The 12228-nt window shown below is 40.4% G+C and overlaps 1 protein-coding gene across 2 annotated transcripts in view; it reads left to right on the forward strand.

The window, feature by feature from the left end:
* Positions 1-12228, forward strand: part of HADH (hydroxyacyl-CoA dehydrogenase) — a 33245-nt gene that overhangs the window by 8439 nt on the left and 12578 nt on the right. For both annotated transcript variants that reach the window (XM_067568186.1, XM_067568187.1), the window contains exons 3-4: positions 2369-2526; positions 9817-9943. In XM_067568186.1, coding sequence (XP_067424287.1) covers positions 2369-2526; positions 9817-9943 — 285 coding nt within the window. The remainder of the gene's footprint in view (positions 1-2368; positions 2527-9816; positions 9944-12228) is intronic.

Raw genomic sequence — 12228 nt, forward strand, 5'->3', positions numbered from 1 at the left:
AGCTTTCAAGCACTTACCCTCCAGGAGTGAGTGAAAATTCAGGCAAAAATCAGTAAGATGCTGAAAATGGATGGAGATGCTTTATAGCTATAGAGCAGACCACTGCCACTTCCATCCTGGACAATGCTGGGAAGCCTGGACAGCATGCCGTGGCTGGACGGGGCCCAAGACACAAAATACAGCCACCGCAGCCATTGGGACTGCTGATTCAGATAGGACCTGCACCAGTGCTGGCAGCGATGAAACTCAAAACAGCATGTTGGCTTGACTGAGTTGTACACATAGCAGTATGTGGTGAAATACGTACCCACACTTGCTGAGACTAATATCCCTTTTTCTAACAATAAACATATTTTCTCCAGCTGCTTGTTTTGAGATTTTCCCTCTCTTGAAGTCCATCATGGACCCCACTTGAGGGAAGGGGAGGGGGTGGTCTGGCTTTTGGTCTCAATAAAATACAACTCCCTGCCTGCAATTTCCTCTATAACAAACAGTTACTGTGAATATGGGCCCAGGATGTCCCTGAATTTATCCAATTCCTGGACCTGATGCCAGCACCCTGCTGTGTTCAGGGATCTGCTCCTGTGACTCTGGGCTGTCCTCCGTTGGTGCCTGTATCTCTGCTGTCTCTGCCTCCAGGGTTCTAAGCATGTCATCTTGACTCAGGAGACAGGATTATGGATTTTACTGGTGGGGGGAGGATTTCCCAGTTTCTGGTTGAATTCCTTGTAGTAGAAGTCACTGGGGAGTTCCTTGACTGACCATTCCCATCCTCTGCTTTGTAGTAGACAGTCTTGAGGTTCATGATTTATACTCTGCACTGGACAGTTGTCTGGTTGATCTCCAACTCTGTCAGGTTGTTGGTGGTTTTTGTTGCTTTTGTCAAAATCTTGAGCCTTGCAGTCCTCACACCACAGACTTACAAGAAACCTGGTGTGGACTTCTCTGCTTTTTGGACGAGCGAGGCTCAGCTGTGTTTAAAGTTGAGCCGTCTGCATGCAATGAGGGGTTAAATGCCGAGCAGTTACATTTGAACTAGGAGGGTGCTTTCAATGCATGGGAGATGAGTGAGATGTTGGGAGGTAGAAAAGATGGAACATACAGACCCCAGGAATTGTGGGATAGCATTGGTGAATTATCAGAACACAAGCAGTGCAACATATGCTTTAGTTGTGTCCTCACTGCAAAATGCGAAGGCTGGGACATGTGCTACAGCAAGACACAGGCTTATACCTATATCCCTGCATGAGTCAGCAAGCCTGTGTTCCGAGAGGGTAATAGGCATGTGCCAGAAGGCTTTGTGTGTGAATGGTAGGGAGCAGGTTGGTCTTAAACATGTCAGAGCCTGTGTCTACACTACAATGTAGATGCAGCCACCAGTAATAAGGTTTTGTCTACAAGGGGAAATTTACCAACATAAAAATACCAGTATAATTATGCAGCTGTAATTGTACTGGTATAACTCTCTGCGTGGACACTCATATTTCAGAATGAGTGCCTTTTTCTGATTTAGTTTATGCTGCTCTGAAAGCGATATAAGCTAAATTGGGGAAAGGCACTTCTTATTCTAGAATACAAATGTCCACATGGAGAATTATACTGGCATAACTATAGCTGTATAATTATAGGGAAATTTACCAGCATAACTAGTCTACTGTGTAGACAAGCTCTAAGACCCCAAAATGTAGTATGCAAGTGTCTGTTTTCAGCTATACTGGGTCTCCGTTCTCATTTAAAAAGCATGCCTTGTATTTGATCTGTGTCCTCATAAACTTAGTCAGTGATTAACAGTTTTTGGCAGTCAGAAAAGAGAGATTAGAAATTTTGCTCCCATTCCCAGCAGAACTCCAGTAAAGTGGATGTTGCCTGCAAGCTATTTCATCTCCCAAGGTGTCTGTGAAGGGCTTTGAATTATAACAATGGGCTGTGAAACCAGATAGCTCCTTTTATGGAAGAAAAAACAATGTAAGGATTTAAAACTGAAGAAGTCCATTTTCACTGAGGATGGATTAAGATTCTCCTGGGAAAGTACTGAACACACAAGTCGATTGTTCACTGGGACTGTCATTCTGAAGGTTGAAATAGAGTGGGATGAAGAATAGTCATCCTAAAACAATGAAATAAAGGATCTCCTACTTGCTTGTGAGAAGACTTGAGTTGCTGTGAAAGTTTGGTCCATCTGTGGAAGTACAGTACTTGCATAAACTTAAAGCTTTCTAACTGATCTGGAAATACACTGCTAATTATAACACCTAATGTTATCAAGGCCCAAAAAGTGGCCACCAATGAAACAAATTGGCCATTGAGAATTTGCCAACAAATGAAAACTTTTGGAAATAGGTTTTTTGATTTCTGTTTAACCTTTCAGGCTGGTGCTCAGTTCATTGAGAAGACTTTAAAGAACCTTACAGTGAGCACAGACCCAGTAGCAGTGATACACAGCACTGACCTTGTGATTGAGGCCATTGTGGAGAACCTGCAAGTGAAAAATGATCTCTTCAAGACGCTGGACAAGTTTGCTCCAGAGTATGTATGATTAAAACATAATGAACTGGAATCCATCACCACTTGTCTTTTATATTGTTTTGAAATTTACAGCTAGTATCTTTTTCTTTAAGTGACTGTTTTATGTCATTTTCTTAAGCATCTTGCTTAAGTGCAGAAGCTTTCTTAGGGCTGGTCTACACTACAGAGTTTGGTCAACAAAAGTCAGCTTTTTGCCAACAAAACAGTGGAGGTGTACACACACAAATGCTTCTCCCACCGATGTAACTCCTCTGGTTTGCTGACATCATAAAACCATTTCAGCGAGAGGTGTAGAGCTTATGTCTGTGCAGCTGAAGATGCCATGCTATGTGTGCGTAAGCATGCCGTTGCCAGTGTAGACTAGCCCTTCTCTTTGTAGCGTAGTCAAGGCTTTAGGTTCCCTTTGACTCCAAACTGTCATGTGATACGGAGTATTTGACATGCCAGTTGCTGATGTTCTGAACTCATCACAAATGTAGTTACCCAATTTATTTTAATCTGTGATGTCTCATTTGAGGGATTTTATGGTATGCATAGACAGAAAGTGAGTTAATCACAAATTCCTTCTGTTCCATGGATTTTTAGTATGCTTTGCCGGGTCGTGTTAAGGGTCTCTTTCTTTTTTTAATAGTTCTGACAATGTTTTTCAGATCAAAGAGAAACATGAGGCCTGGGTTGTTTTTTTTTTTTTTTTTTTTCCTGTAGCAATGGTTTTAGGGTTTTGTTTCTGTTTTTAATACTGACAGTTGTTTAGCATGGCAGCCAGCAAACCAAAGGATGTAATTGTCCAGTTTATTTCTGTTTCATATTTTACACTTATTCCACCTTTCACCCCAATATTCTTCACAAATCAAATGCATATAGCAATAGTGCAATGCAGAATTCCTCCTCCCTCTCCTCCTCCCCCCTCGTTAGAATAGGAATTGACTTCTAAGGGGAACAAAGGAGGAGCAATTCTCCAGTCTCAGTTTGTGAGCAAAGATTAAAAAGATACAGAGGAGCCAGTGAATGGCTTAGCATGAATTATTTAACTAAAATTCCATACCTTACCTCCAACTGTTCACACCAAGGAGGTTTAATTTTTATTGCTGCTATAGAAATGGAGATCTGAGAGGCCCTGTCCTAAGATGAAGAATATTGTCAATTACTTCATCAGGCTGATGAATAATCAAGGAGGCTACGGAGGTGGGAATCATGATTCCAGACCTCTTCTGTCATGTGCTCTTCAGAAGTTCTGATCAGTAAAGGGTTTGCAAATGTCAGTGTTGCATTTAGGCAGTCTGTTTTCTCTGAGACAAACATCAGGTGCATACAGAAGCTGCGGTGGGTACCAGCACTCCTACAAATACCGTTGGTACCACTAAGCTGTAATCCTGCATTAAGGTAGTTGAATTAGAAGTATTTGGGCAAGCCCAAACCCAAATATACCCACAGAATGGTAATTTAAAGTTCTCTTGTCACAGGTATTGATAGGATTATTATACAGATTGCATTATGGGCATACGATAAATCCGTTCCAATCTGGTATCTAAATGAAATAGGGCTAAAGAAGATGTGAGATTTCTCTGCTTTTAATGAAGATGATTTCCTCCTTCCTCCCTTGCTGGATACAGCTAACCATCCATAGAGTGACATTTTATCGTGTGACTCAGAAAGTTACATGGGAATACAGTCCAGATTCCACCAACTGCAAGTAGGTGGAAAGGAGGAAATCCTCCTGGGAGAAGGCTTTCTTGCAGAATCCTTCCCCCGTTAAAAAGCTTTATCCTTTTCTTGCTTCTCTGCAAATTATTCAGTTCAGGCTATGGAGAAGAGTTTGTATTTGGGGGAGATGGTCTTACCTGGCTAAGTACCCAGGATAGAATAATTTTGTTTGTATTATAAAGATAGTGTAACAGCTGTAATGAAGGCACAGACACAATCAGACTGGGTCTGACTAGGGACTTGGAATGGTTATCTCATCACAACAAGTAATAGTCATTGTTCACACATTCTCACTTTCTAATCAGCGGTTGTGAATAGAACTCATCTACCCTAACTGAATTGACTTTGTTAGCACTTGCCCTCCCCATTATTATGTTTCTTACCCTTGGATGTGTGTGTACATATGTATGTGTATATATATACACACCTCTTATCTGTGGTTTCCATTTCATGCATCTGGCGAAGTGGGTGGCAGCCCCTGAAAGCTTATGCCTGCAGAAATTTCTTAGTCTTTAAGGTGCTACAGGACTCTTGTTGTTTTTGCTGTATACAGAGTAACACGGCTACTCCTCTGGAATTTATATTAGCAGTTAGTAAATACTATGCTCTCTTTCTTCATACCAGCACTGCGTATTATATGTTTAAACATTATGCAGAGTTGGATGCCTAACTCTCTTTACTGCGGTTTAAAGTAGTGATCTATGACTTCTCACATGGAGAAAATGAATGGTAAGACTGAAGCAGATGTATCTCTGATGGGTCACTAAATGGGTATCTGTAAATGCTGATAGATTTGGTTATTACTTTTGGTAACAACTACTGTATTTTCCCTGCTATGTGTTTTGATTTGATACTAGGTTTTTATTTTCATTGTTGGGGCGGGGTGAAGGTGAGAGAGACCTTCCTCCCAGGCACACACGCCTTCTTCAAGTTGGCACAAAAATCAAAGGATGATGGTGGTAGGGAATTCTGTTACTTCTAAGTGTCTTTTTCCCCCGGCTCAACAAAGTGATAGGAATTCTGATATATTCCCGACCCTGGAATGAAGGATTTTGCTTTATTTTTGTCGCTTCATTTTCCCACTCCTCCCTCATAGATTGGGATAATTATTGGTCTCTGTCTCCTTTGCGTGTATTCTCCCCTATAATTCTCCTCTTCACAAAAGAGCTGCTAGTGGAGAGGAGGCAGGTTCCTAAGTTGCTTCCTTTCTTCTCCCTCCAGTCAACCAGCCACAAGCCTAATTGGTTTAAGAACTGGTGAGATGGATTTCGATGGGTTTAAGAGCTAGTGAGATGTGGGTTAGTCGACTCCTTTCCCTTTCTCCTTGCAGGTCATGTATGTTGCTGTATGGCAGAGGTGAAAGTAGTGGTCTTTCTTTATAACCCAAACTACTGGCATTGGCAAATCTGGGCAGAGTCAGAGCTGAGGTTCCTGCTCTGCAAATGTGCTGGCAGCTCTTTATAGAGGCACTCTGAGCTGTCGCAGTGTTGGAGGGTATGCCATGTGTGATCTCCTACTCCTTTTTCCTCAGAACTCCAGCATGCTAGTAATTAGCCAAAACTTCCTGCAGTGCTGACACTGCTTACTGCTATCAGCCCATTCTCCCTTATCAGAAGAATCCTAGAACAGTGGGATCTGCTGAACATATCCCTAATCCTTATGACAGTGCAGCAACGTTTAAAACCCTGGCTGACCCGGTCACAGTTTTTCCCCTGGGAATGGGGTAGTACAGATCTTCTTTTCCCACTGCGCCCCCCCCCCCCGCCCCCCCCCCCAAAAAAAAAAAAAAAAATCTGTAGCTTGCCTAGGTTGACGTGAAGACCAACAATTGTATAGACAAGTGTAAACAGGAATTGTTAAACTAATTTCATATAAGTAAGCTCAAGTAGCATTTCGTCTTATTGTGCAGAAAACTGTTTGTCGACTTAAAAAAAAATTACTTATTGTACTTCCCTACTATTACCTCCCTTTAGTATGCAGGAGCAGGTATGTGTCTGTATCCCACACAATAAACTTAGTTAACTTTATAGCTGTGATTGTTACAGGAAATACAGCCGTAGTGCAGAACACATAGTGAGCCCCAGCTTATGTCCTTTTTCCACCCTCTTTAAAAGAAATGAGGTGGGAATAAAACCAAATCCCTCTGTGTAGAGGGCATAATGTTCTACATAGATTCTCCAAGGAGTTTGCATAGAAACTTTGTGCCATGTGAATTGTTTTCTACTGTTGAAGGCTTAGGGTTCACAGGAGGGAAGTCTGCTGCTTGTGAACTTTCTCAGGCTCTCAGGAGCTTGTAGAGGTAAATTGGCTTATAGCTCAGCCAAGTTAGTGAGCTTTAAGCAGATTTACTTCTACTATTATAAGTCTTTAAGGAGCTCAAATAAGGTGGGGCTACCTCTGTCTCCCTGTGGCGTTGCTAAGCTTCATTGAGCTACCTGGCAGTGCCATGCAGTTCCCTACCTTGTGGAGTCACTAAGCTCTGCAGGGGGTACTCTGCCTTGCCAATTCTCCATTTGCACAGCTTAATAGTTTTGCAGGGGTGTGAAAGCTGCATCAGGCAAAAAGATAGTCCACCGGAATTTAGCAGCCCCAGAGAGCACCTGGGATAGCTCTTGTCCCTACTGACTGTTTGAAATTTTATGCTTGTAGATACAAATTGACTTAAAGCTAAGCCAGTTAAGTGCTTTAATAGTACAGAAGTTTTGCACAAGCACAACTTGAAGCATTAAGCCTGCACCCAGCAAGCTGAAAAGGTTGTGGCTGCTGCTGTCATCCATAGTTTCTATTTCAGCCTATGTGAATCATGCCATTGATTTGTATGCATAACACTCAGCATTCTTATAGCACCTTCCATCTGAGGATTTGCTGGCACTTTACAAACATTAATGAATTTACCCTCACAGCAGCACTGTGTGACAGGGAAATAGAGAAGTGTAATTACTTCCTCAGGGTGCTTTGCCTAATTGTGTTCGCAGGTTATCTAGTTTTCAGTATTACATTACATCCTCTTAGTATTTTGGGAATGTAGTTATGATGCCTCCTCTTCATAAGTAATCAGTGACCCTAGTATTTAATGACTGGGTTTTATCTTCAGAATAGTTCTATGGATGATTTCCCCTCTTTAAGCACTGCACCACCGACTGTCATTGAATCGATTCCTATATTGCTCTAAATAGGTCAGTGCAGGATTTTCATATTGCTTTCTGCATTTATTATGTGTGCATTTAATTTATGTTGCTCGGTCAGCATATAGTGAGCATTCTAAATTATTCCTTTTCCTGAGAGGCCCTGCCTTTTCTCACTGCCTCCCTAAATGCACGTTGCCGATTTCTGTGCGGTGGGCATTGCATATCATCATTTTTGTTGATCCAAGTTTTATCTTTCTGTTAAAGCAGCAACCCCAGCTGTGAGTTGGCTGATGTCTCTGGATTGTGGTTTGTATTCTGAAATTGTGTTACAAAACTGGCCAGAAGGAGCTGGACAGTGTGGGTAACTTTACTGAAAGGCTGCATTTTTCTCTTGTATTTTAAATTGCTGTATAGTTCTTCTTGGGACCCGCTAGGTGGCACTGTAGGTAAGCACACCTGATGCAAAAAAGCTTCCATTAAGGGTTTATCAGTATTCCCATTACTAAATGCTATTTTCAAAGGTTGTACTACTTTGCTCTAGGCTGAAACTTTGACTGTGAGGTCTAAGTCACGGAGGCTTTTATCTTCGATCTAAATTTGGTTTAAATCAGTTTATTGGTTTAAGTAGATAATGTGGGCAAAGCACTCTGACACAATCTAGTTTTAATGAGGATTTTTTCAAACTGTATAGAACAATGCAAAGCTTCAATTTAACGGTAAGGTTCTGATTTTCACCTACAGAAGTGGGCATTTCAGAGATTAGAAGCTTAACTAAAAAAACTCTGATCCTGCAACTTGATCCTGCAAGTTTGAGAGAGAGAATCCTGTCTGTTCGGTTTGCTTCTGGGTTTAAGTATAAGACTTCTGTATGGAAGGTCATTCAAAGCAATGGTGGACATTCTGAATAAGGGTGGGTAGTGAATTGTCATCATTTATAGTCTTTGACCTTCAGCAGTCTTAACTACTAGTACCAGAATTGTGGGTGTAAAACATTCGTTTCGTGCCCTGCCCCAAAATAATCTAAGGACTGGTCTACACAGTGCATTAGTCTGCAAAGAGGAGGTGTAAATTCTAATGCACACCAGTATGTTGCACACTAACTGGCCTATGGGGACCTTGCTGGTGCTCACTGAAAGTTTCCTAGTGCACATTAATGTAGGATGTGTAACATACTGGTGTGCACTAGAATTTAAATCCCTCTAGCGTGGACTCGTGCATCGTGTGGACAAGCCTTAAGGCTTGTTTTCTGATGCTGCTGCACAGGAGGAAATGATTTATTGGTAGGAATTTTAGAGAGACACTTGTGATTGTCAGACTTAAAAATTCCGATACTGTACATGAAGTAAAAATGCAATGGCTTCCACAGTCTGTTTTTTACATAAAAATTGTTTTTCTAACCCTCAAGTTCTATGATGCTGTCCTGACTCAAAGAAGAAACAGTTTCTTTAATGCTTTTTCCTGTCCTAAAACATGGTTCTAGCTAAGTGAACTATTGGTTTGACTGACCCAGTGGGATATATTTCTGGGAAGGAGTCTGTTTAGAGCAGGCAACTGGCAGTAAGAACTTCATTCCTGACGTTTCCACTGACTTGTGACCTAGAGCAAGTCATTTAATTTTTCTCTTCCTCAGTTTCCCCACCAGTAAAATAAGCCTTATTATCTATCTAACAGGGGTGCTTATAGATACTGAATGAAAATAATGAAATAATAATAATGAAAAGTTCTCTGAGATATCATTGACAGAAGGTACTATATGAATTATTTAAATTTAAGAACTGGTTTATGCCAATATATGGATTTCCTTCCCCTTCTGGATATGGTCCTGTCTACTGATTGGCTGTGCTGTATGCAGCAGTTCCTGTCTCTTTGTGGCACCTCAGTTTTCCTGCTCTGCTTTTTCTTCTTGCAGTATGTCTGCTGTCTAGCTCTGTCAGTGTGTACTGTAAAAAGATTACTTTTTACTTTGGCAAAAATTTTCAGAAATTAAGCTCCTAAATCCATATTTAGGTTCCTATGAATAGGATTTTCAAAAGCATGTAAGTGACTTAAGAGTACAAGTCCCATTGACTCTCTTGAGTCAATGAAAGATTTTCCTGAAATAAGAGATTTGTGATGGGGACTGCAAAAGTTTTCTACTTTTCTTGGGGAAAAAAGTACTTTTCTTGATCCAGTGAGTTGACCTATATATTCTTCCTGGAGTTAAGAATTCACACAACTTTCAGAGCCTAACTATTAGTCATTGCTGTGCTATTTTAGTTGCATGTTATGGAAAGACCAATGAAGGGCCTGTGGGTGGACGGGTACTTTTAAAAACACTTCATCTACAGTAGGCTAGCTGAAAAAAAGACACTCATCATTAGCTCATGCGCATAGCAAATCTACTGCTCTTTAGAGCACAGACCCTCTTGCTAACAAAGGTAGCTGTCAATTACACAATCCTCACTTCCTCTCCCAACAGACACACAATATTTGCGAGCAACACTTCGTCCTTGCAAATCACAGACATAGCCAACTCTACCACCAGGCAAGACCGCTTTGGTGGCCTCCATTTCTTTAACCCAGTGCCTATGATGAAACTTGTGGAGGTAAGTGTCTTCTAGTATTCTTATAATAATAATTATAGCATGGCAATATACTTATTGTACATCACTGAGACTTCATTAACATAATACAATAGACCCTCGCTATAATGCCCTTCACAATAGTAAACCTTGGGCTATAGTGAACGTGGTCCCTGGATCCCACCTCCAGACCTGCCCATTGTGGTGGGTGGGTTGAGAGCTCCTTCAGCCCTGGGGCTGCGGGTGGAGGCTGACAGCTCTTCTGTCCTCAGACTTGGATCCTTCAGGATTCATTATAGTGAGGGTTTACTGTATGATGTATCCCAGTATGCAGCTCTCCTGATCTGAAGGCGCTATCTTTAGAGAGAAGACGGTGAAATGACCTCCATTGTGGGAGAGGGATATGGACTGAGTAGTTAAACAGGACTTTTTAATCTGACTCCTAAGAATCAATGGTTGATCCATCTGCACGTCCAGTCAGCTTTTGGCCTCCACAGAGACTGCCAAGAATGTCAGTTTTGATTATTTCAGTCATATGGACAATTGTCTGATGATAACTTTTTGGTTTTTTAAGTCATCAGTTAAATGGCAGAGGAATCTTGGTTCCTATCAGCCCAGATTGAGTATGAACCGATGTTAAAAGAGGTGAAAGACCCTTGACCCTTTGCCAATCCCCTCAACCATTAACACCTTTATTGTGAATATTTCAGAGCATCCTAATCTGATCCCTTAGATCTTTGAAACAATCTATGTGATGATTCTGCAATGTTTCAGGTGAATTGTTTGGAGATTTTGAAATAATTTGTTTTAATACCAGGTTTGGATCTTTATTTCTCAGTTTTATTAAGATATGAAAAATACAATTATTTGTATCTGATTACATATTTAACACCAGGAATGTCTGCAAATGTTACCTGTCCAATATTTTGAATGTTATGCTGGGATTTTTGACATGTAAAATGTTCTCTGTCTGAATATTAAATAAGTGGTAACCAAATACGTAGAAATATTTCAATTATCTCAGATTTTACTAATCTTATTTTTATGAAACCTCAATTTTGGGCTTAATTTCACTTGACATTAAGCATTTATGTAGAGAAGTACAAGTTCAGATTCCCATAGTAATAGTAACTCTTTCATATTGTGTATATAGAGTATTTTAGATTTGCTATTGAAAGCTTGATTTAGGATTTATCTACCCATAGATTTGCACCGATTTAATTAAACTAGTTCAGTTAAACTGACACACCCCAATGTGCGCACTCTCATTTTGGGTGAAGAGTGGCTTATTTCAGTTTAGTTTAAACCTATTCCCAACTTAATACGCCTGATTTAAATTGAGATAAGAACATCCACATGGACTTTTAGACTGGTTTAAATAAATCTGCTTTAGTCACACTTTAAATTAATCCTGGGCATCTTTGTATATAGACAGGTCTTTAATATGTGATGGGCCCGATCCTACTTTCCAATATGAGCATTCATCTCTAATTAACAGATGGTTTTACGGGCAAAATTGAGTCCTATTACATGCAGTGTGAGCAAGTTAAGAATTTTATTTAATTTCTTACTTTTAGATAGTTACTTCTAAAGGATTTAAGTGCTTTTTCAAATCATATCTGTATAGCAGTGCTGAAATGTAGTCCTCTCTGGGATCAGCTTGCACTCAAATTCTGTGGTGATGAATATATGAATACCTGCCTAAATAAATAGTCCTCTAGTGTGCAGCACACTAAATAATAGTGGAAGAAGTGCACATTTTGGCCCTGCTCTTTCCAAAAATACCATGGGGTCTTTCATTTCTGTTTAGAGATGATGAACCTGTGTCTTTTAGGGCCTTGTCTGAAAGATTGGATATGGTAACTGTATAGCCCTCAGTTTCTTTGCTTCAGAAGTATAAAGCGCTGGGGTCAGAACAGGTGAAAATCTACTTGCATTGCATTACCTGAAAGTAGAGATCTGGAAGAACTGCAGAACATCTTTGAGGAAGAAAGAGATTCAGAACAGAATTGCAGGATAAGTGATACTTTTAATTATGCATCTGGAGAGGACATACCCATGCCACTGCAGCAGGCTTCAGTATCTATTTTAAATGTTCTAGTATATTTAAAATTTTGTATAAATTCTGCAGTGGGACACGCATTTTGACCCTGTGACATTTAAGCACTTGCTTTAGGCGTTAACAGTTTGAACTCAGCATGCTAGTGGCTAACTAAAACTACATTGTTAAAATGCCTGTGATGCTGGGGTCAAATCTGTCACAAATCCCTTTTAAGATTGTCTAAAGGCCATTTTTTAAGTTCGTGCAG

This window comes from Emydura macquarii, unplaced genomic scaffold (assembly GCF_026122565.2).
Source record: "Emydura macquarii macquarii isolate MOO-44397 ecotype Brisbane River unplaced genomic scaffold, CSIRO-AGI_Emac_v2 contig_2863, whole genome shotgun sequence".
In the NCBI taxonomy this organism is placed as follows: domain Eukaryota; kingdom Metazoa; phylum Chordata; order Testudines; family Chelidae; genus Emydura; species Emydura macquarii.